The sequence below is a fragment of the Rhinichthys klamathensis genome, unplaced genomic scaffold (assembly GCF_029890125.1).
Source record: "Rhinichthys klamathensis goyatoka isolate OS25496 unplaced genomic scaffold, OSU_Roscu_1.1 h1tg000520l_1, whole genome shotgun sequence".
NCBI lineage: Eukaryota > Metazoa > Chordata > Actinopteri > Cypriniformes > Leuciscidae > Rhinichthys > Rhinichthys klamathensis.
In genome coordinates this window covers 14,324-40,033 of record NW_026606999.1, presented here as the reverse complement: position 1 = coordinate 40,033, position 25,710 = coordinate 14,324, and the positions used below count along the sequence as shown (strand labels likewise).

The 25,710-nt window shown below is 37.7% G+C and overlaps 1 protein-coding gene and 1 long non-coding RNA gene across 4 annotated transcripts; both read right to left on the bottom strand.

Moving 5' to 3' along the window:
- Positions 1-53: 53 nt before the first annotated feature.
- On the bottom strand, positions 54-25,348 carry septin6 (septin 6). 3 transcript variants are annotated; one of them, XM_056238349.1, is made up of 11 exons: positions 25,232-25,348; positions 23,018-23,132; positions 20,678-20,873; positions 16,440-16,626; positions 13,924-14,085; positions 12,279-12,375; positions 10,064-10,232; positions 8,317-8,449; positions 6,080-6,270; positions 3,787-3,832; positions 2,751-3,113 (listed from the first exon to the last, which is right to left on the bottom strand). In XM_056238349.1, the coding sequence occupies exons 1-10, from the start codon at positions 25,274-25,276 to the stop codon at positions 3,829-3,831; spliced, it is 1,299 nt and encodes a 432-aa protein (XP_056094324.1). In that variant the 5' UTR covers positions 25,277-25,348; the 3' UTR covers positions 2,751-3,113; positions 3,787-3,828. The 3 variants fall into 3 exon arrangements, with proteins under 3 accessions (XP_056094323.1, XP_056094324.1, XP_056094322.1); XM_056238348.1 differs by lacking the exons at positions 2,751-3,113; positions 3,787-3,832 and adding an exon at positions 54-503; XM_056238347.1 differs by lacking the exon at positions 3,787-3,832.
- Positions 4,630-5,601, bottom strand: LOC130072996 (uncharacterized). The gene is made up of 2 exons (XR_008804198.1): positions 5,564-5,601; positions 4,630-4,956 (listed from the first exon to the last, which is right to left on the bottom strand). It is a non-coding gene; the product is annotated as an uncharacterized LOC130072996 (long non-coding RNA).
- Positions 25,349-25,710: the final 362 nt, after the last annotated feature.

Genomic DNA, 25,710 nt, shown 5'->3' with positions numbered 1-25,710 from the left:
TTTGCAAATAAGTTAGAATCCATTCGCTCCTCACAGTTAGCACTGTGTTAAGGTTGATGAGTACATGCAGGTTTATTCACGAACACATATCCATAAAAGAAACTAAACAGTTTAATTGAACAAGGCAATATCATAGATGTGAAATGCTAAACTAAAACTCAAAAAAGCATTGCTTTAGTTAACAGCCTTTCTATCAGAGCTTTGGCTCTGGTGTCACCAGCAAATGATGTCTGTAAAAATACTAATGAGGGACTGCTTGGCATGCCCTAATTAGAAAACAGCGCTAATAATTGTTGAAAAAATACCATGTTAAGCCCACATAAGGCCATGTTCAACAGGGCACACAGCATGAAAGTAAAAAAAAAAAAAAAAATTATATATTAAATAAAACATTCAAACAAGGCTGACGGAGTGAAAAAGACAGGAAGAAGAGTGGACGCTTAGTTCTCGTGGAAGCTGCAATCCCCTCTTCCAACGGGTGGCCAAGACAGAGTTAAAAGAAGCTAGAGGAAGAGAGGAGACAAACGCAGATTAGAGAAAGTATCAGGAGGGCATTGAACTGGGCATCAGTGCCAGTGGGAAGACAAGTTTACATCAGTCAATTGGATTTTTCTTTTGCCAGCCAAAAGCATGAAGCATTCGGAATGTGGGCGGAGAGGAACACCGTCCTTCTGCCCTGCTTCAAATGCATTGTGCATCTTCACAAGTTGCTTTTAAACATGCATGGATTTGTTCAATGCAACATTGCTTTCAGCTTGCATTCTTAAAGTGATACATTTGTTGTCAAGAGTAACCCAATCTAAAACTTTTTAAAGAATAAAACAGCTTAACTGGGACAGTGATTATAATGATTGCATTTTCCCTCCCCACATCTCTGAAGAGGCAAAAATCTTAAGCATATTAGTAACACAAAACATACACCGCAAATAAGCACAGCCTTCAGCAAAGGTAAGTGTTTTGGTAACACAATAAATATAATGTTAGCAAAAGCTGCAGAAAGAGCACACAATGAAAACACAAGAGGTGATCTATAAGAAACACAGAGGGCCGGGTCCACACTGCCTCGGGGTACCGGTTAACCAAAGAGTCTGGGCCTGGTCCCTTATCAAAGCCATACTACTCAGTGCAGAGCCAGGGATTACTGCAAAGGAAAGTAAATACACACATAACAGTGAGCAGGGAGACTGGAGGGAGCAAGAGAGTTAATAAAGTGCTAAATACCAATCACATCAACACCACCTGTTGAAAGACCAGCATCCAAATACCATCCATAACAAAACATTGTTTGATTCACTTTGATTTTGCTGAACAGTCTGGTATCTTTAATTGTAGCTTTGAAAACATAATTTACAACTTGCTTAAGAGACTGAAAATAAAACCATCATTTTCTGCAGTGAGACAGATATAAATGGATTAAAATGACTAAACTTCCCTACTTTTTGGTCAAAAGGATCTTTTAATAAAGTTCAGTTAACATTGACTTGTGGCAGTGGTCAGGCAGCTCTTCATTTGAGAATACAGGCCACAAACTTTGTGGAGTACATTCAGATGTAGGACTAAGCGGGTCTTCTTCTTATTATTATTATTATATGTGCTCAGTTAAGCATAAAGGTATAGTAAATTGCTTTAAAGTCCAGCAATTCTCTAAACTGCCTATTGAATTCAATGCAGATGAAAACGAGGCTGTGAGGGATAAACGCACAATCTTTACAATGGCACACACTGTATAAATGTCCTAGATCACTAGGTCCCTATAGGTCCCAGAACTTTTATAGAATTGTCTACTGAAGGTTTTTTTTTTAGAAAAACGTTATGTCAGCTGAACAATCAGATCACCACCCTGACTAAGGTCTATAAATTGAGGAATCAGGATCTTCCATTACTGATACCTCGTTTCCACCAAAAAAAGAACTGGTTCGGAACTTGGTCTGGTTCAAAGTTGGTCAACTTCCGAACCTTCTCAGAACCTGTTTGTTTTTCCACTGACTAAAGAGCCCAGCGAACGACGTTGTTACGTCACTGTGTACGTCGCCATACGTCTTAGCTTTCCCATTACCATCTTGTTGTTGGTCACAATAACCAGCCCCCGACGTAAGCATGACGTGGTAAAAGAACGGTTCTAGTCCAGCAAAGAGTTGGTGCCGCTTTGGAACCAATTTTCCTAGCCGAGGACCGGTTCTTTGGCTGTCGAAAAACACAAAAGAACTGGTTCGCGAACCGGCTCTCAAAATGCTTTGGTGGAAAAGGGGTAATATTAAGCAAATCAAACACTGGTACATAAACAGTTAGTAACACTTGCATGTATAATGCAAAATTAACTGTTTGATAACCATACACAATGATTTTCCACAGTTTTAAGCTTTATGAAAGAAGCTTTATTGGTCCCCTTGCAATTAATATTTAATTAGTAAGTGAATTTTTATTTTTATTTTAATTTTGTGAAAAATAAAATATCACAAAAATAAAGAACTATAAAAAGGTGCTTACATTTGGATGAAATGTGCCAATATGAAGTTTTTCTAAACTAATACAAGCATAGGAATGACAGGTTTATAAAAAACAACAAAAAACAACAACATTGAGATTTGACTGCAGATGACCAGACAGCATCTGCATAACATGCATGAGCTAAAATGAGACAAAACACCACTTCATTACTACTCATGTTCCTAAATTCTATTAGAAAACTGCAAAAATGCTTTAAAGCTCAATGACTGAACTGAAAGCAGCTCATTTATCTTCCTAATGGTACAAACAGTAAAATCCAATTTGTCTCATTTTAACCTGTGTGCTCACTACTGCAACAGTAGCCACTCATGTTAAAGTTGATTCATACACTAATCATGCAAAACAAAGCAATATCATTATGACATCATAACACAGCAAGTAAAACAAAGAAGAACAAATGGAATTAAAAAAAAAAGTAAAAAAAAAAAAAAAAGAAGGATTCCATTCACAGTTAATATCCCTCCTCAGCTATGTTATGCGTGAAACTGGGGGATGTGGGGCGGGAGAGAGGGGGGAGGGAACGGGAACAGCATGGCTCAGGAACACTGAGGGGGGAGAGCTCATTCACAGCGGGCAGGGGGAGCACTTTCTACAGGAATCCTGAACTGGAAATGAGAGAGAAGGAAGGTTATTGTTCCCTACAGGTTACACACTGTTGTATTCACACATAAAAATAAAAAAAAGATCCAAAATGTTAGTCGTGCATCTGTTAAAACACTTGAAAGCAGTTGCAGGGGGTGTATGTGGTAAGGCTTAGAATTGTTCTCTCTTTGTGCTGGATAAAACTAATTACATTACCTCTTCTGCGGTGTTATTTACATAAATAGGATATCCCAACATTAACGTGTTACTTAACTATTACTAATAGGTATGTGGCAAGGGATAGCTCAAGCTTTAGGCCAAGTGTAGGACTAGTGTGACCCAGCTGTAGGAGCCGAGCCATCAAAGGCTCTTTTGTGTGAGTTTGTGTGTGGAGTGAAAACAACAGCAGATTGTTATGGATTCAGAAGGCAGATGGCTGCACATCACATAGCGAGAGCAATAAACTCTCGCCTGACGCTGGTGACATAATATCCCCTGCTGCTACCATAGACATTCTTCACATTGCCAGTGTTTAAGACTTTTAAGCATGAATAGGAAATGTAATTACTACTGCAGTGCTTTAACACCGCAATTACAGGATCAGTGTAACTGACCATCATCATTACATGTTTTTGTAATTTAGTCCCCTCGTGCGAGCGAGGGTTTGTGTCTTAAGAGATACCATGAAAGCCTTACCAGCATAAGGTGACTCATGCAGGACTGGGAGCAGGTGAGGAGTTAACTGGAAAACAGCATGGATGAGACGTACATGACACGTGTACAAACTAGACAAGACACCTTACAAGCAACATCAAAATGAATATTGTACATGCCCTGCCCCGGATGAGCACCGAGGAAAACTGTTACATTTTCTCTGGCTATCTTATAAATGTAGGAATAAATATCACCCACTGGATAATGGAAAAGAAAGTGGTAAGAAACTGTTCAATCTCAAGTTTTGGATTTGGACAAAGGTCGCAGGTTCGATTCTCAATACCGGCAGGAAATTGAGCAAGGCACCTAGCCCCCAATCGCTCCCTGGGCGGCACAGCAAAATGGCTGCCCACTGCTCCAGGTGTGTGTGTATGTTCACTACTCACTGCTCCTAATGTGTGTGCACTAACTTGGATGGGTTACCATACTTGGCCATCACATGTCTGATGTCTATTTCACTTTACTTTCTTGCACTTTTATGTATTGCAAAACTGCTTCCTTAGTATCACATTGCTATGAAATGTAGCAAATGTTTTTAAAGCAGTGGTCTGCTGCCTCATGGGCACATACAAGAAGCTTAAGGGGGAAAAACAGTTAAAAATAAAGGAGAAAAAACTAAAAAACAAAAACAAAAAGGTAAACCTTGTCACTGCAAGTGTCTTCTTCCCATATAGTATTCAGGTCAATGCAGGAAATCAGCTTGAATACACAACCATGGTTGATTACCAGCATTATTGAAGCAATTTATTTGAGCTCTAATTACTAGTACGCTTTTCAGAATGAATGTGAATGACCCTTTGATTAAAGGTGAATAATATATATATATACTTTTAATAAATGTTCATAACTTAATCATTTTACAAACCATGAAAATTATAGTCGTAATTACATATATTTATATCGAAAATATAATTATAACTATATAGAATTGTCTAACATGTTCTATTAATACAAGACTTATCCCACACATCAGACTGTGTGATGTTAAGAGGTCACAATTAAAAGTATGCTCTAGTTTCCATTATGCAAATACAGCTGAAGAATACTACAAATGTATTGGATGTAATTGCACAAAAATACGAGTAGCTTCACTACAGTTCAAAAGTTTGGGGTCAGTACATTTTTAAAAGTCTCTTATGCTCACAAAGGCTGCTTTAAAGGTCCCGTTCTTCACGATTAAATTTTTTCAAACTTTAGTTAGTGTGTAATGTTGCTGTTAGAGCATAAATAATACCTGTAAAATTATAAAAGCTCAAAGTTCAATGCCTAGCGAGATATTTTATTTAACAGAAGTCCCCTTTCAAAGCCTACAGCGAACGGCCGGTTTGGACTACATCCCTCTACTTCCTTTTTTAATGACGTAACTAGAAAAGTTTGACTAATCTCCGCCCACAGGAATACACAAAAAAAGGGGGCGTGGTCTTGTTGCGCTCCCACGGAGAAGCAGCACTTCAGCTGCGCATGCATCTCCAATTTATGGTAAGAGGCGTGACCTTTCTGGGCAACGTGCGATAAGCTGCTGTCGAATCACAACACAGGAACCACTGGCACAATCAGAACTCGCTACGTATTTCTGAAGGAGGGACTTCATAGGACAAGGAAGTCATCGGGCCGTTTTTTGGACAGTGAAAACAGCGGTATACAGATAAGTAAATTGTGTGAAAAATACTGTGTTTTTTTACACGCGAAACATGAACACATGTTATATTGCACACTGTAAACACAATCAAAGCTTAAAAAAAAACATGAAGAACGGAACCTTTAATTTAATCAAAAATACAGTAAAACAGTAATATTATGAAATATTATTACAAATTAATATAACTTTATTTTAATATATTTTAAAATGTAATTTATTCCTGTGAAGGCAAAGCATGATTACTCCAGTCTGAACAAAAGATCATACAATTTGATCAAAAGAACAGCACTTATTTCAAATAGAAATCTATTGTAACGTTAAAAATGTCTTTACTGTCATTTTTGATCAATTAAATGCATCCTTGCTAAAAGTATTTATTTCTTTCAAAGAAAAAAATCTTACTGGCCTTAAACTTTTGAACAGTAGTGTGTATATGTTCAAACGAGACCTTAATTTTTTCAGACATACTGTCAACACCATCCATTTGAATTCCATAGTTATGGTAATAGTCTAAATGTAACATTCCCTGCAATCTTACCGGGCGGTCAGTGAAATGCACACATGATCTCCTGCATCGTGATCGTCTGGGGTCTCGGGGAGGGAAGGTTGTGAGGGTTAGGAACCATCAATACTTACTTTTTCCTCTCTTTATCCTTCTTGAGTGTGGCGGAGCTCCCTGCCTGCTGGGCCTGTGACTGCAGCAGCTCAGCGGCCGTCTTCTTCTGCTTGAAGCCGTTCAGCTCATCATCGAGAGACTTCTTCTTGTCCTCTAGTTTCTTCTTCTCATCCTGGTGAAGCTTCTTGAGACGGTCAAACTTTTCATGAAGCTGTGATGTGAACACCAAAGAGTCAGTATGTGAGCGGTTACTGAACAAACAAAGCTTTACATCTACTGTAAATTAGAGCCCGACCGATATATCGGCGGGCCGATATTAGGCATTTTCCTAACTATCGGTATCGGCAGTTGTAATGGCCGATAAATTAATATTTTTTTTAAAATGCGGGTGCGGTGATTCATGTAAGGGTGGCGATGCCAATAAAGCACATTAAAGCTGTCACAAAGAACTGGCAAAAGTAATGATTGTGAATACATCAAATATAGCAAGGAGACATTTTAATTGTTTATTAATAAACAAGTGTTTTCAGTCAGTGTCGCTGCAAAGTTGACGACGCTGACTCGCGATCTTCAGTGAACACGCCAGAGAGAAATGCACATTTCATACGGATTACAGCAGAGCAGTCTGTCTTTCGTTTTGAATTGTTCTGTTTAAAAATAGACATTTCAATATATATATTTCTCAGGTCTGTACGCTGAGTTTCGGTTCATTTATGAGACGAGTTGCAGTTCACGCGGGCGCCTCCGTGTCGAGATTATCTATTGTCTGCTATATTTACTTCTTATTTATTAAATCCAGGCAATCGGTTGATGAAACATTGATTAAAATTAAGATGCAATTAATACAAAACGAAATTCACTTTAATGAAAGGCTTTGTGCTTTCTGTTTGAGCGAGGTCTCTGCAGGTTTAAAGCACTTTAGTGCCGCTTTCAGAGCTTGTCAAGTCCGTAACATTGTTTTTTCCTCATAAATGCGAACAAGAAAAATAAAACAAAATGAATATTTTATGTTCTGTTGAGAGCCAACCCTTCTTCATCCGGTTGGTAGTAGCCTATTACTTTTGATTTGCGCAGTGTAATTCACAGAATTGATTTCTCTGCTACCAGCCTCTGTCACGTATTGTGTGAGCTTGTGATGACTAGGGAAAGCGCGCAGCTGAGAAGTCCGGATTATATTGTCTGCTATATTTACTTCTTATTTATTAAATCCAGGCAATTGGTTGATGAAACATTGATTAAAATGCGTTGCGCGAGCGACAAATCTCCGACAGTAAACTGATGCCCCATTCTGCTTTGTAACGGGCGCTTTTTGTAATCAGCTGTTGCGACGCGAGCAATAACGGCCGCGTCCGGTGTAGACCGTGTTAAAGCTCATTCTGCCTATAACGCTACGTTACACAAGCAATAATTTATATAATTATAACACTGTGTTTCACGTTTAGTACTACATTTTGCTTACTAATTTAAAAATAGTACTGTACATATGTAATTAAAAACGTTTTCATTATGATATTATTAATTTTACTTTAGTAAAAAGATCTGAGTTCTTCCTCCACTGGTAGAGATTAGAGGAATTAAGAGTAAAAATAGAAGATAATAAGGTTTGGTCAGTAACACTTTTGATATATTTATTGATACAAGTTATGTTTTATATAATGTGACTAAATTAAAAGACAAAGTCGTTAGTGAAGATTATGCAACAGTATTTATAATATAATATAACATGCAATGCAAACTAGTTTGGTTACAGCTCAAATGTATCATTCTCATTCTATCATTCACCCTGTACACATCTTTGTCACACAAGTGTTTGATCACCACATTTGAGTGATCATTGCAAAACGTGTATATATTTATTCTGTTTATACTGTGTATTCTATATACAGTACCCATCAAAAGTTTGTACACCAATAGGAAAGTATGTCCAAACTTTTGACTGGTACTATAATACACACATAATATTGCTACTGTATTATAATATACACATAAATAATATCGGCCGATATATCGGTATCTGGCTTTATTTTATCGGTCTCGGCCCCCAAAAATCCATATCGGTCGGGCTCTACTGTAAATAGTCCAATTTATAGGACTAAACACTTAATTTTTTTTAAATACCGTTTAGTTGTATTCTATATTATAAATCATCCCAGATATACAGCTACATACCATGTATCGTCAGCTTTCGGTAACACTTTTGAGACCTTTATAACAAAATTTCTACAAAATTACAGACTACACATGCAAACAAACGAACCTCTTTTTCTGCCTCTTTCAGCTCTGCTTCCTTCTCTTTGACTCTCTGGACAAACATCTGCCTCATCTCTTCCTCTTTCTTCTGCAGCTCCCCCATGAACTCATTCCTCTTGGCCTCGTATGTTTCCTGGAGGCTGAAGACAACAAACCAGATGCAAAAGATATTTTACGCCTGTAAATGCAGACTATAAATCTTTATGCGATAAGTTGTGACGGAGAACTTTCTCCATATTGTTGGTAGGGATGCAACGATTACAGATTTTCTAAGTACGATTATTGTCTGAGAAATAATCACGGTTTAACGATTATCACGATTATTATGCATCAATTAATTTCACAACACTACTAATGTATAATATCACATGAACACTCAACACTAGATTTTAATGTGTTATTTATTGCTGCCACAACACAGTACAAAATTATAAAATGGCAAACAATAATCAATCTCTTCCTTTGGAATTAAAGAGAAGTGCTTTGTAAACATCCAGCATTTTTCTTTTAAAAATAACAAATTAAGTCAAAGGCTGCAGGACTCTTTGATTGAAATAGATCACAAAATTATTAAGTTTTTAGTTTGTTCTAAATTTATTTTCAACCTGAGGTAGAAAACTTGATAACATGAAAACAATATCTTGTTGGTATTTGACATAAAAACATAAATAATACTATAAAGGGATAATAAATCCCAATGAAAATAAGAATAAACAAAGTATTTGGCTCTATTGAATTAAATGCAAGCTAAATATTAGGCCTATGTATTTCTTTTAAAATAAAACAAATATAGTCCAAATGTTATCCACCAATATTATTGTACTTATTTTAATACTCTTTTTTAATTATTAATCCAAATTTTACATGTGCCTTTAGGAAATCATCTATTATAATCTCATTATTTTGGTTTGTTTGTTTGAAGTTTGAGTACAAATTATAGAAAGAAACTGAGAACATCTCTCATGCAGTGTTATTAATAACTGAAATGCAGTTAATTGGTAGTCCTAGAAGTCTACACGGCCCTGATCTTATGTTAGTGTTTTACACCGGGCATATTACAACTACAAAGCCTGACATTTACTCAACACAGACAGGAGAAAGCAATAGGATATTAAGTTAAATGTTCACTGAAACTCTTGAGAGCACGTCACATTCTGTTTTCCACAGACTTGCGTAACCAAAACATTCCGCTGTTTTTTTGTTGTTGTTTTTTTTTACGTTGCACTGGAAGCTGAAAGTTGCACGCCGCGTTCTCCTTTTTCCAAAGCGCTAGGGCGGTTGCGCTCCGCAGGCGTCTGTCGTTGCTCTGTTGATTCTTGTCACTTGACCCACGGTGCGCTTGCGGCATTACGAAAAGTTGAGATGTTTTTATCTCGATGCAGCGCGGACGCGCTTGGAAAAAACGAGCGCGTCGCTTCCATTATGAGCGCGGACACCGTGCGCCTACATTTGAAATGAACTTGAGCGCGCAAAAGACGCGATCTGTGAACAGGCCCTTAAGGCGTTTTTTCGGTGGAAATAGAGCGTCGCTGCTTAGTCCCTCAGTGGTTGACGAGCACGACACTTTAAGCTGGTGCACCGCTGGTGTAACGTTGTTTTCGTTTTGTGTTAGGTGCAAAAGTTCCGTTCCGTGCCGTCCGCGGTGTAGCATAGTCTTTACGATTAATTAACCGTGACGTTTTAAAGCGCGGTTAATTGTGAAATCCGGTAATCGCTGCATCCCTAATTGTTGGTGTGATCGTGACCCTCTTCACCTGAAGGGTTTGCTGTCGGGATCGGTGTCTTTGAATCCCATCTCCTCCAGCTTGCAGCGGCGGTATAGCTCATAGTGGCGAGTGTGAGTCTGCTCTCGCAGGTCCTCCATGTTGACCCTGATCAGCATCTCTCGCAGCTTCACAAAATCACAGTGATTCTCATTCTCCACTGGAAAACACATGATATTCAATGGAAAATGAGCACTAAACCAAAGTCTTATTGGGACATGAAAAGAGAAGGAAATAACTTCCTCCAGGACACATTAATTACTACATTCCCTTTAAGGGTGGAGTTAGTCTAAAAGTTAAAGATCTGGGTAGTTTATGGAAAAGCTGCAGATGGGTAATGACATGACATTACAGTGGTACATGTAAAACTACTATAAGCATTCTTATAGGTGTATTCAGGAGATTTATGACCTTGACACTTCACTGAATATTTTTATTTAACAAAAAATCTTGTCACTGCAAGACTGTAAAAAACAACAACAAAGGTGATAAAAAATAATGCTTCAAAGAAATGGTGACCAGTTACAGAACTTAAAATAAGGTAAAATTTCCAAAAATACATGAATGTGACTTGATGACATTCTTTCATTTTATACCACTGAAACAAGGAAGCCTTTCAGAAGAACAACCTACTAACAGTCAGTTTGTATAACTTTGACCAGCAATACTAGTGTCAAGTATTATTGACAACAACATTCCCCGCAGCTGTTATTGTACCTGTATTAACACATTTATTTTTTTACATTTGCTGAAAAAATCATTGAGTGCTGCTTTTCTGTGCAAAACTATGCGACAAGAATGTTCTGGGTGGTTGCCAGGCTATTGTTATGCGGTTGCTAAGGTGTTCAGAGTGGTTGCTAGGTGAATGCTTACTGGCTGGTTAAAAGAGCTCATCCCCAAGTATCTTTGATAATTAGTCTCTAGTAATGGCTTGGGCCCTTCTTTAAGTCTAAAGGATTCAATTATTTTTTACCAGCTCACTACTTTTTCATAGAAATGCATCCCTTTCTGCATGGTTTTAATACAAGTAATTTTTCCTTTAATCAACTCAAGTAAACTGTGTGCCCAAAAATCTTGAGAAAACTAATGACATGCAGCAGCGGTGCATGAAAACACACACATCACATATATGTATATATATATCTCCATATTTTTCCTCAGTGAGTTCAGCCTTGCAGCAAGCTAAATTAAGTAAGACCACGTGTGCTGCCCTGCAGCCTCATGTGCCGAGAGAGAGAGAGAGAGAGAGAGAGAGAGAGAGAGAGAGAGAGAGAGAAAGATTCAGAGTGATGTCACAGACAGCCTGAGGACAATCACAGCACTGCTGCTCTAATGTTACGCATCAAATCACTGCATGCATACAACACGCATTAATAAAAACTGACAGGACAAATTGTGAATGATGTGAACTGGACTTGCACAGCTTATTGAACATGACTAATGAACATTATTGTACTGTAGATCCAAATTTTTTCATTAAAAGGCAAAAGAGCATTGTAATTTGTATATGTACTTGTGTTGTAACATTCATCAACATTGATAAGAAATGTTTCTTGATCATCAAATCATATTAGAATGATTTCTGAAGGATCATGTGACCCTGCAAAACTGGAGTGATGGTGCAAAAAATTTAGCTTTGACACAGGAATAAATTATATTTTCAAATATATTAAAATAGAAAACTCTTGTTTTAAATTGTAATATTTCACAATATTACCATTTTTCCTGTATTTTTTATCAAATAAATGCAGACTTGGTGAGTAGAAAATTGTAAATTGTAGTGTGTAGCAGATGTCTAATCAGTGCACTATTTTGCAAAGGACTCTTGAAAAGCTGAAATGGACATTTCTTCCATGCCTTTCACATCACTGCTCAGGATAGTCATCAATGAAGGGTTTTGGGATTGTGAGTGTTATTTTAGTACCATCGACCAATCAGCACTGTACTGATGTCATTTGTATGTGGCTCCACAGTGGTTAGTCACATGGAAATTACAGCTCAGTTTTCTCGTTTTGACAGCCCTAATACATTAGTATTCTGCCCTTCTATGAAAAAAATGCAAGAAATAAAGAGAAAGAGTGTCCAGACACAACGCTGCAGAAAGGGAGGGACGGGATGGGTTTGGATGTCCTGAACAAAGAGGCCATGGCCAAACAGAGGGAAGAGCTCAGTATCATTTCCTCTGGAAGACGTGACCAGAACTTACCCTGGACGGTTCCCCAGGGGTACTGGCGTGCTCGCACCATCTTGTTCCCAATCTTCACTTCCTCAGTGCTTCCCACTACTGCAAAAGGCAAATGACCCTGCAGAGCAAAAAAAAAAAAAATCCCACAAACAAATAATTTAGCAGAAATACTGCAGTCTATTTCAAATTTTTACAGTAACAGACAAGATGACACATTTAAATCTATATTAGTGCATGTAAGCTTATATAAACATTTACAATCCTACACATTCCTACCTTTCAAAAGTTTGGGGACAATATATATATTTTTTTTTAAGAAATGAATACTTTTATTCAGCAAGGATTAGTTCAATTGATCAAAAGTGACAGTAAAGACATTTGTAATGTTACAAAAACGTCTATTTCAAACAAATGTTGTTCTTTTCAGGATTCTTTGACAAATAGAATCACAGCAGCACAACTGTTTTACTCAACATTTACAAGAAATTATTCTTAAGCACCAAATCAGCATATTAGAATGATTTCTGAAGGATCATGTGACACTGAAGACCGGAGAATTGATGCTGAAAATTCAGCTGTGACATCAGGAAAAAAGTTATTTTAATCTGTAATAATTTCACAATATTAAAGTTTTTACTGTATTTTTGATCAAATAAATTGAGCCTTGATGAGAATTAGAGTCTTCTTTCAAAAAAACTTAAAACAATCTTATCAAACCCAAATTTTTGAACAGTAATGTAACTTAATGCACTCGTCTGTCAATCAGTCTTGGTCTAAGATACTATGAACACAATGAGGCACTCTACTGAAGCACTACGCCTCACAGTAGTGAAGACCTCGCAAAGAAATCACCTTGTTAAGATGATATTTACAAGACGAGAACAGCCTTTACAACCATTGAGAAAGATATGAGGGCACATCCCACTATAACCGAGTGGGATTTGTCCTGATGTCAGCTATCTGTATTTCCAATGGTTAACCAGTACTGGAAGTTACCACAGTAACCTCGCAGGCACAGGCTGTATGGTGAAAGTGACATTCATTAATTGGATGTCATGTTACTATGCTCTATGTTGTTGGGAGAGTACATTGATGAAGAATGCCTCTCCTTTTGTGGTGTCTTTTCCTGTGAGCAAACACAGGCAAGAAAGCTGGACACCATATGAACTCTTTCTCACTTAAACTACTGAACTGTGATGTGAAATGCAAACTGGGTGAGTGCTGAAGTATCAAATATGGCTGTGTTGTCTCCAAGCAAAACAGGACAAAGTACATTTGTGACTGACTCTATGTAATAGAATTTCAAGTGGAAGAGGAACACATCATTCTTAATCTTGTTTATCTAATTACATAATACCAACATGCTGTAGATAAGTATATTTTGTTCTCTTACATAGCACATAGTAACTAGATTTTAGACAGAAACATAGCAGCAAACCTTTTCTCATCGATCAGCATGATTTTAGGTATCACTCATATCCGAAACACACACAATGTGGAATGAGTTACACACCAAAGTTTAATACTTAGGAGTTATGGGTCTGTTTTTTAGAATAAGTAATATTTATAACTTATTACACAACACTTTAAAAGCACATCTTGTTTCGTGCATGTAACAACAGGAATGAATACAAATATGAATGATGTTCAGCATCAAGCTCCTTACATTCATGGTTGAGTTGATCTCTGCCACAGTCTCATCGTCGGTGGGAAACTGGTAGATCTGGACACCATTGCTAACCAACTCACTCGTAATCTTGATTTTGAACTTTGCCAGTTCACTCTTTGAGATGGCATCTGATTTGGCAATGATAGGGATGATATTCACCTGTATATAAGCATTTGGAAATAGACAGTAATCCGAAATTAAATCAATTTATATTAATACTAATTAAGATGATGACATCAACCAGACACAGCAATGGACAGATGATTTCTGAGCATGCTGACATATAAAACCTCACACGGCTATGATGAGTAAATATTTTCCCTTCAGAAAGCCAACTTTCAATTACTCAGGCAGTAAGTTATTATTACTAAATCTGGATGTAAGCAACTCAAAGCAACCTCAGTCAAAAGCAGAACATCTGGCTGAGTCCAGATATAGACACTGAGACTCTCTCATGTCTTTTATGCCTGAGCAAACTGAATAAATAGCAGACATTACCGAAAAAGGCTGAATTTACTTTATTCTCTATATGCAGTTGCTGCTGCAGTGCAGACACTTGAAATGACACAAATAGATTATCCTCTTTTAACATTTTTAATAAAGGAGAAGCTAATGCAATTAAAATTAACTACATCTCAATATGCCTTCAAACTAGGGGTGTAAATCGGATGGTTCATCACGATACGATCTGATATCGATTCTCACAGCCAGCAAAACGATATTTGCCAAAACCTCAAAGTTCTACGATACGATTACAATTCGATTAATAATTTTGTCTGTATTTGTTCGTTCAAGCACTAAAGAAGTGAAAGAGAACTCGCTCTCTGTGCGCGCTACGGATGTGTGTGCACAGAAAACTTCTCACACAGTTTTTGTCTTTTGATTATTTGTAAAATAATCACTCTTGAAAAAATATATATGGGTGTAGGTTTTTACAAATTGCATCGATAGATCGTATCGTTTGTCATTTGATCGATGCATTGATCAGACACCCCTCTTCACTCGTGACTGTGTGTCTCAGGCCCCATCCACACTACTGCGTTTTAGTTTAGAAACGGATAATTAAAACGAACACGATCTCCGTCCACACCAGCGTTTTAGCTGCGTATTAGAATTGATCTCCATCCACATTAAAACGACTGAAAACGCGGATCACGTGACCATTCACCAACACTGGGCATGCGCGTGCCGGTATAAACAACTTCATTGATAAAATTATCCCACCATGCTCTGGGTTAACCCCAAACCGACGCTCCATGTACGGTCAACGCCGCCGCTGCACACGGGAATTGTCACAGATCGCTCGAATAATAGCTTGACTCCGGCGCATGTAGGCAGTTATAGCGTTGTAAAATGCAGAATTTACTTGTACAACAGCTGCTAGCAAAGATATACGCCATGACTGATGACACCCAATCATAGAGCCGAGCGTGAGCCTCTACTACGTCATCGTTTCTAAAGTTCTCCGTTTTGACCCGTCTACACTAAAACGCCCTCCGGAGATTCAAAACTAAAAACGGATCGGCAGCGTTTCTAAACTTCTCCGTTTTGGGTCTCCGTTTTTGCCGTTTTAGTGTGGACGGGAGGTGCAAACGTAGCAAAAGGTCTCCGTTTTTAAACGAAAACGCAGTAGTGTGGACGGGGCCTCACACACACACACGCATAGAGTGCTCTGATCCCACTCACTCAATTTTTACACTCCTGCCACCCACACCACCATCTTAGTACTATTCTCAGTAGCCTGGCCACTAGCTTAACGCTTTGTCTGTTTCCTGTAATTTACTACTGGTGAATTGTGAGGTTCACAGAGACACTTCAAATAAAGGTTTAGAGACAGTGTGAGTACACAAGAATCTCTTCTCAAGCATGTGAGGCTACTGTTAGTTTCAGCTTCAGATCTAAGAGGGCAGATCTTGTTCAGGGAGTCTGTGCAGCACAGAGAGAGATGAAAGAGAATGCAGTATAACACAGCTGACCTTCACTGAATCCATCTACACAGCTCCAATGACATTAAACATGGCATAGCCATCAGCTGAATGCTTAATTACCCACATCTTAAACCAAACTGGTCTGTACAGTGAAACAGTAAATAATGCTAAGCCACATATATAGCAGACATTAGTTTCATTTAATGTATTTTTAAGTTTGAAATTTAAGTTTTTTTTACTTAATTTTGTAAACATTATTATTACTATTAGTCAAAATATATAATATTGATTTCTTTCTAGAATATTTTATAAATGAGATAGTCATGTAGTAATGTATTTTTTAATAGTCCACAGCATTAAAGGAGTAGTTCACTTTAAAATTCATATTCAGAAAGTCATATACACCTAGGATGGCTTGAGGGTGAGTAAATCATGGGGTAATTTTCATTTTAAAGTGAACTACTACTAAATTAAAATAATTAAAATACTGTACCAGCTAAGATTTTTATAAAATTGACCATAGAATCATATTGGTCAGTACCGAGTGTGATCAAACATTTGTTAAAAATAAAATGCATCACCAACCTTACTGTCTAGCTTCTTCATAGTAACCAGGTCAAGGGACTTTAGCGAGTGTCCAGTGGGAGCGATGAAATACAGACAGGCGTGGATCCGTGTATCATGATAACTGTGTAGAGTGCGTTTAATCTTCAGTTCCTCTTGAAGGTACGCTTCAAACTGAGCATCGATGAACTCCACAATAGACTTGTAACTGCAAGTTGAACAATGAAAGATGTGGAAATATTTAAAAGGAACTTACAGCCAGAACAAAAACACAAAAGCTAACATTAACATTTAAAGATGAGTGTAGTATGTATGTAATAATGTAGTAAAAGCTTCAGGCTTATTACAGAACTGTAAAATAAAAAGTTGTGTGCTTTGGGGGGGATAGGAACTGGTTGAGGCATCTATAAATAGTTGGAAACCCAGGGGCCGGATTTACCTCATATTGTGACATAGGCAAAATACATTTTTGGGCCCCCCCGCCAAAACCCCGCCACGCCACGCCACAACCCTACCCTGCTTTGGTCAGAAATACTACTATTGTAAATTCCTACTTTTCAGGAAATAATAAAAAAAAAAAAAATAATAATAAAAAATTTATATATATATATATATATTATATATAATTTTTTATTAAACACTGTTGTCAAAGTTGATAATATATTGTGGCTTTTTATATGAGAATTTAATATATTATATACGAAAAAGACCCACAGAGGCTTCTCCTACTGCAGCAACTAATATTTTTCTTTTCTTTTTTGTATACTTTATTTTAAAGGATTTTTCCAGTCAAAACACAAAACAAACAACACTGGCTCAGACTACACACACACAAGAAAAAAATAAAAAATAAATGGCAAATACTATTTTTCTTAGTGATTTGGCACCAGTTTATCAGGAAGTGACAATTTTGATCTCTTCATCTCGCTAGATGTAAACAGTGGTTTATTCGCAAATGTTTTATGCGATATTCCAATTTTGCCCATAAGTTAAACTCACAAATTTAGATGGAATATAGCTAATGTTCTTTGAATAATGACAAATAAAGCTGATATATCATCTAAGGTTTATCTAATTATGAAACTAATTTTGGCCAAAAGTTTGTTCATTTTGTTCATCATATTGTTGTATTTTATGAAAAAGGGTCCAAAATTTCAACTGATAATATCAACAACAAATTTCAACATAGTAAGAATAAATGGATTTCACATTTTACCTAGGGGTGTGACGGTTATTATATAACCGTGAGACCGACAGTTATAGTTGAACACCGTCATTAGAACTCTATAACCGCCAAAACGGTAATTAAAATATCTTGCAGATAAGATTATACTAATATCAGTGTTGGGGAGTAACGGAATACATGTACCGGCGTTACGTATTCAGAATACAAATTATGAGTAACAGTAGTCTCCACAGAACATAAAATATTCATTTTATTTTATGTTTCGTGTTCGCATTTATGAGGAAAAAACAATGTTACGGATGTGACCGGTCTGAAAGCGCAACTAAAAGACGTGACATTTAATCACAGAGCAAAACGTTCACTGAGACATCAAACAAAAAGCACAAAACCTTTCTTTAAAGTGAATTTCGTTTTGTATTAATTGTATATTAATTATAATCAATGTTTCATCAACCAATTGCCTGGATTTAATAAATAAGAAGTAAATATAGCAGACGATAGATAATCTCGACACGGAGGCGCCGGCGCGTGAACTGGAGCTCGTCTCATAAATGGGAGCCACGCTTTCCTAAAACGCTTCATTCAAACACGCCCAAATCTACGTCAGTATGTGGGGGCAGAGTTTCAGAACACTGCCCAAATGTATACGCAAAGAAAGGCGGCGCAACTTTTATTCTCGCTGTATTATTGTTGCCGCCATGTCGCGGAGACGCTGTGTTTTTCGTTGCGAAACCCAAACTACTTTGTTTGGCCTTCCAAAAGAGGACACAATTAAAAAAGTGGTTAAGCTTCATTTACAACACTGTTCCAGAACAGTACAACCAAAATATTCTACTGTGTGCTGCGCATTTTTCGGAGGACTGTTTCCAGAACCTGGGAGAGTACAAGGCTGGCTGTGCACAGAGGCTGATTCTAAAAAGTGGGGCAATTCCATCTTTGCAAGTGTATTCTGGCGGTTCTAACTCACAGACACAGCCTGTGTATGTTTTCATATTTTAATAATTTGCTACTGACTATTTAAACGTGAGTTTTGAGCAGTATAGAGCAGGGTTTCCGTTGTCCGGTAATTACCGGACATTGGCCGGGGAAAAAATGAAATGTCCGACAAAATTAAATCTCTCCGGTCAAATTGTCCGATTAAAATTGTGTAATAATCCCGCCCCCCCCAACACAATATGAATTTGAGAATAAGCCTAAAACGTATAAAGCAAAAATACACCGACCTTTGGCTATGTTATAAAGGAACAGGCTCTACCGTTTGAAAGTTATTAAACAACATCGCATGCTGCATTTCAAATAAAGCGCACGCCTAGAACGGCTGTAATATAGACCTAAACAACGAACGATTGAGTGAGACGTTTCAAATATGGCCAGGCCCAGGCAGGCTAGCCTTTATGGAACACTCCACCATTTAAAAAAATAATTGGGGTTATTCACGGTCTCCCCTACATTTAGATAGGTGGGCAAATGCATGTTTGGAAGCACAGGCGAAGCACTGCTACTTGGGCGCAGAGATATCACGCAACACCTGAAATAAAGCTTGCCACAAATAACCGGCGAAAGTAATGATTATGCATGAAACATTTGAATTGTTGATAAATTGATAAAGTTGACGATGCAGACTCGCCATCTTCGCAGTAGTGAACGCGCCTATAGAGAGAAATGCACACTTCATAGTGTGCACGCGCCGGCGCCTCCGTGTCCGTGTCCTGCTATATTGTCCACTATATTTGCTTCTTATTTATTAATCCAGGCAAATTTGTTGATGAAACATTGATTAAAATTAAGATACAATTTATACAAAACGAAATTTTCAAGCAAAAATAATTTTCGAAGATCGCTGGGTTGATTATTATTCGAAAATCGCACCCCTCCACCACATGCACGCACACATGCATTAGGCTACACACCAGAGCATGTGAGCAAGGCGGAGCTGTGTGACGCTTATTATTAAAAAAACGTAAACATACGTTTCATATTTATAAATAATATAATGTTTTTTTTTTTTTATTTCATCTATGTTGATTATATGAAAAGGGAACCGCATGAGATGAGTAAAATAGGATTATAAAATGACCGGAATATATCGGAAAACATATAGAACGGGTCAGATTTTGACCACTTATTTAGTTTTGTTTTGTAGAAATTGTATCTTCATTTTAATCAATGTTTCATCAACAAATTTGCCTGGATTAATAAATAATAGAGTGTAGAGTCTCTGCAACGGCGATAGACTGAAACGCGCAACTCGCGCAGCGCGTCGTCCATGCAACTGATAGCAGCGGACACGAGCGCTCAGCTTGATTTCAAAAACAACTGATTTTAGCGCTAGATCTCTTATTTAATAGTGAACTAAATGAATGATCTGATAGTTAACTGGAGATGTTTTATTTATTTGTATTAGGTACATCCGTGCCTCAATGTTTCAAAAAGTGAATGTGTGTGAAACCATAGTAAAAAACAATTGGTGTTGATTGACGCCAATCAGACGTTCATGTTTTTTTTCCGTCTATTTGAAAGTTAGGCTAATAATAACATGTTGCATTCTATACGGCCTGATTATGTCATTTTTTAAGTTACATAGCCTGCCTCCAGTTTTCCTCAACTTGACTAATTAAGAGGCGATATTTGACTGGCATATCATCAGAGGTTTCGTTTAACGGCACCATTTTTTTCTAGCGGAAACTCTGGTATAGAGTAGCGCTTCTATGTCGTTTCTACGATCACAAATGCAGACATGGTTTTATGTTTACATGGTGTTCTCAAAACCGCGTAAACCTAAAACCAAACGTAAACCTGATACCACTTTCCTATTGCGGTCTTTGTTGCTTTCGTTGAGGTGAACTTTGTTAAATTTGCACATAGCATGGGAATTGCAGATCGGATTTACATTTTGCAGATACACATTTATGTGGCAAAACATGGAACAGTTTTAACAAAACAGAAAGCTATCCGATCAGTAAAAATGCATGAAGTGACCTGGTGTAAACAAGCCCATTGACCTGATTTTGTCTCTGGTTAAAACAACTAAAGAATCGTTTCACTTAAACATATTTGGTCACAAGCATCTCACCTATCCTCTTTGTTGATCTGATCTCCAAAGCCTACAGTGTTGACCATAGTGAGCTTGAGACGAACGTTGCTCTCCTGCAGCTCATAAGTGTTGGACTTGAGCTGCACTCCAGGCTGATTGTGCTGTGTAGGTTCACCCTCAAATTTGGTGTTGAACAGGGTGTCCATGAGGGTGGACTTTCCCAAACCCGTCTCCCCTGTAACAAACGCACAACAATAAGCTACCACCATAAGCTTCATTATCTAAGATAAAATAACCCCATACACATATTCCTCAAATAATTAAACATTGCTTGCTATGTAATAGTTGTTGTCTCTGCATATTAAACTGGAATAGGGGGATAATGAATTTTTAACATCAAAATTACACACATCAGCTTTAAAGGGGTCATATAATGGTACATGCACTTTTACAAGTTGATTGTACTGAAATGTGTGTTGGCAGTGTCTGTACACAACCATCATATAATGATAAAAATCCATCCAGTGGTTTTGTTTTAATCTCCTTATATGTTTTCCCCTGCCTCAAATCGAGCCGTTCGAGCCTGTGACGTCACAAGCTCGCACGCCCCTCCCACGAATGTTGATTGACAGGAGTGTTTCAACACAGACCCGCCCTCGCTCATGAGGGAGCTGTCAATCATAGTCTGCGCGGCGCGGACCGGCACGGTCATTGTTGATATGCTGGAGCACTGTCTATGAGCAGAATGGCGTCTAAGCGATTGTGGTGTTCTGTTCTTGGGTGTAATAACGAACACAGCAGTCATTTTAATGTTCCTAAATCCGAACCGCTGAAGACGCAGTGGCTGAGTTTGTTTTCGAAGGGAATATTCCCCACGAGCAACGTCAATGCTCTCATGTTTGCGTGAATCATTTCACACACCAGACTGCTTTATAAAGGAGGGTATAAAGCTGGATTTGCTAAGAAGCTGCTCATGAAAAAAGGATCGGTACCAGATATTCGTATTCCTGCTAAATCTCCAGAAGAACGGAAGTGAGTGTAACGTTTTATTAAACTTTATATTAATATATTAATCTTTGCAAATCGCTAGCTGCACGCTTCACAATGAATGCGTCTAAGGTTTACACTCAGGGTACATTACGGCATGTTTTCTATGTATGACGTTCTCAATATAATTCATAATCCCACGTTTATACGGAACAACGCGTTATGGTTATTGTGTTATTGAGTTACAAATGGTGTAGCTACGCCAGAGCTCTGGTGTACGCATTGAACAGAGGGGCGGGGTGAGCAAAGCTCATTATCATTTAAAGTCATATGGACTGAAACGGCGTGCTGAAAACAGAGCTGTTTTTGACCAGGTAAAATAAGTGTTTTCTTACAATACTAATGAGAATTTTTAATTAAAGTATATTACAAACTTTTAATTTAGACCCTAAAGAATCATATTAGCTTGTACAAAAATGCCATTATAGGACCCCTTTAATACAGAAGTGCACTATTTAGCTGATGCATACACTTGTGTAAATGTCTAAAAGCCATGCAGCAATCCTGGCTATTCTTGCTCTTCTGACAACCACAAGCAGAGTAGAACTGGACATCATACAACACCACCAGAATGTTAATTATATGGATGGCTCACATTTGCCATTTCTTCATAAACTCAGCCCGCAGATCCCATTCCCACAGGACCCTGTAAAGCTTTCACTACAGACATGGGCAAAAAGCCTTGCCTGATGGCTAAAAAATAAAGCAGCGATTTCCCAATCAGATCGAATGCTGATGAGCAGTGGCTATTAAAAGGTATGGAGTGAGAACTGTCTAGTGAGTTCTGTGGTCACATCCTTAGAGCTTTAGCAGAAATGGGATAAAAGCCCTGAACTTTAGGGCATGCTAACAAATAATCTGAAATAATGCCTCTGTACAAATATTTCAAAAGGCATGAAGTCAGACTTCATAGTAGCAGAAGCACAAGGATTTAGCTAGAACTTTACTTGGTTAATTGGCATATGGCCTCTTACTGAGGGGACACAATCATATGCCTTCTTCACGGTTTGCTACTGACTCTGTCAGTAAAATATACCTCCATAACAAATAACATGCATAAATCCATAATTTAAAGATTATTTCCCCTGTTTTGTTAACTGTTTTAGAGGGATGGTTAGTTAAGATTTCTAACCTCCAATCAGCACATGAAATCAGGATATGAATCAAATCAAATCTCGAGTTCCTGCAACTGCTCTCCATCAGTGCACCAGTATTTAGTAAGTGGGTCACAGGACAGAATCAGTATGCGTTCACAAAGGGGTGTGACATACACTGAAGCAAATGGTTAGTTTCGCCCCAAGGAAAAAAGGAGCTCCGACATAACACACTCACCCACACAGAGGATATTGAAGCAGAAGCCATGGTTGACGGACTTGTTGACCAGCTGGTCCGGCATGCTGTCGAAGCCAACATGACCAGAGAGTGGGACGGCACGTGCACCCTCTCCCTAATACAAGATCAAATAAAAGCAAACCATAAATGAAACAAGCAAGACCACTTTCAACAATGCAGATCCTTTGCAGGGTTCCTCACTGTCAGCAATGGAAAGACTTTGTAAGCACTTAGATTCATGAGAATGCAAAAACGAAACTAGGGCTGGGCAACGATTAATCGTGATTAATCGCATCCAAAATAAAAGTTTGTGTTTACATAATATATATGTGTAGTGTGTATAATTATTTTGTACATATATAAATACACACACATGCATGTATATATTTAAGAAATATTTGCATGTATATACTTTATATATATTTATACATAATTAATAGTATATATAAATATAAATATTTGATATATTAATAACACATTTTTCTTAAATGTATACATGCATGTGTGTGTATTTTTATATAGACAAAATAATTATACACACTACACACACATATATTATGTAAACACAAACTTTTATTTTGGATGCGATTAATCCCGATTAATCGTTGCCCAGCCCTAAACGAAACATTGTCAATTTATTTAGTATGTAAAGGTACACAACATGCACCTCATTTCAAACACAGAACCTAGGTAAGACCTTTGACAAAGTGTAATACTATAGTATAGCTCTCAAAGGTTCAGCTCTGTGCACTTCCTCTTTCCTGTCTGATCTCAACTGTTGAAACCACATTCAGGCAAACACACACGTAAACCATTTGCAGTCGCAGACAAATGTTGCCGTTATCAAGTAATACAGATATCTGTGAAACAAAGCGGTTGTAAATAACGTAACACAAATGTCACATCTCGGCCATATTAGTCTTCACTCTTCAGCATTTCCTCTTCCATTGTTCAGACAGGTCTGCCACCTGGCCTGCAGAAACTCTGGCAGGAAAGGCTGTCTGCCCACATTTTACAGCATATCCTTTAGTGTGTGGGTGTTTGCATGTGTGACCTGTGCGATGAGCAGAATGAACGTGCCAAATCATTTGATTTCTGTTAAAATAACAAAACGAAGGGTGAGCATTCAGTCAGCACAGGTCTAATGTAATAAAGATCCATTATCCAAATGGAAGCATTTCATTAAGTTAAACTGCAATGAAAGGCAATAAAAAGCACATCCTTTTTAGTGAGAACCAATCAAAGCAGATGATCAGTTCTGTTATGAGGATTACTGTGGAATCATTAGCAACAAAATGCACATTTCATTAAATACAAAACAGGAAACTAGAGCAGCCAGACTGTGAGAGCATCTTATTGACTGAGAAAACAGTCACAATCTGACCCACATGTGCAACATTCCAAAACCAGACAACTGTAAGGAGTCCAAAGGGGGGTCATCATGACTGCAACACCCCACTGGCTGCTCTGTAACCAGAAAATACTGGTTCAAACCCCTGGTTTGAATAGTAAAGAAAGACTGATCTGAACGTCATTTATTACAACTAACAGCTTTTGAGCTCGGTCTCGAGCCTGCTGCCTCATGTGACTATACCTTACTCTCATTAGAGACGTCTGAATGAAAGGTACATAAGCTGCTACAAAATAAAATTTAATTGTTTTGTATGTCAGTTTCTGACATGAATGTACGAAATACTTCATAATAGACAACGCCCAGCGAGCATAAGGATGCTAATGCAATTAATCATAACGGTAATAGACGCGCTCGAATTATATGGATTTTACAACACAATGACACTCGAGAATGCGACGATTTTTTTTTTAAATCGTTGTTTATGATAATTCATCAGTCGTAGTCACTTCAAACCGTGATGTTCGTCCGTTATTGTTGGCCCTTAACATCAAGCCATTTCCCCCAAAACAGCTGCGTGGAGATAGAAGTAACGTTATAACGTTAATTTAAAATATCCACACACAAAAAACGTGCTTATATATTTTAATCGTTTACACAAACAACACTTGCTGTTTTAAATACGCTACTGTGTAAGTTAATTGATTGGTTTGTTGATAATGTCTATCACGTTCACGAATAAATGAATACCGAAAGCTATTTGGTTATACTATATGTCACACCTTCCAAAATAACTAGTAGAAATTCGTCAGTGTAGTTATGTAAACCGAAAACACATCGTAGTAATAAAACAGAGCTCTTACCGCTTGTCGCGCTATCTCAGTGGCCGCCATGGTTCTCTCCTGCATAAACCCTGAACCCTTCCTTCACAGGAAACCGCAGCAGAGTGAAGCTACAGCGACCAACTCAGATACGACGGACTGTACCATTCATGACTGATGCCATATAGCCCCTTCGGTTATTTTTATTATAGCGCAATTTTTAATTGGGATAATTTAGGAATTAACTCATATCCAGAATATACCTAGTTTAATTAATACAGCACTCAGAAAACTCATGAAAATAAAAACATCGTGCCAAAACATGACCCCCATTTCATTAAATGGTATAGTCTTCTTCATCTTCTGTTCAACAGCTATACGCATGTTTCCACAGGTCTAACAAACTATAGTAAAGGATGCTGAGTGGCACGTTTTTATTAAAAACATTTTTTTTTAGTAGCCTAACGATTTTAATGCAAATAGAGAAAGTAGGCCTAAGTCTACTGACTTGCCCGTTTAAT

Coding starts and splice junctions, on each gene's coding strand:
- septin6 (XM_056238347.1), bottom strand. CDS start 25,276: ATGCAGGAGAGAACCATGGCGGCCACTGAGATAGCGCGACAAGCG. Junction 23,133..25,231: donor CTGAGATAGCGCGACAAGCG/GTAAGAGCTCTG, acceptor ATCTTGTATTAG/GGAGAGGGTGCACGTGCCGT. Junction 20,874..23,017: donor CTTCAATATCCTCTGTGTGG/GTGAGTGTGTTA, acceptor CGTTTGTTACAG/GGGAGACGGGTTTGGGAAAG.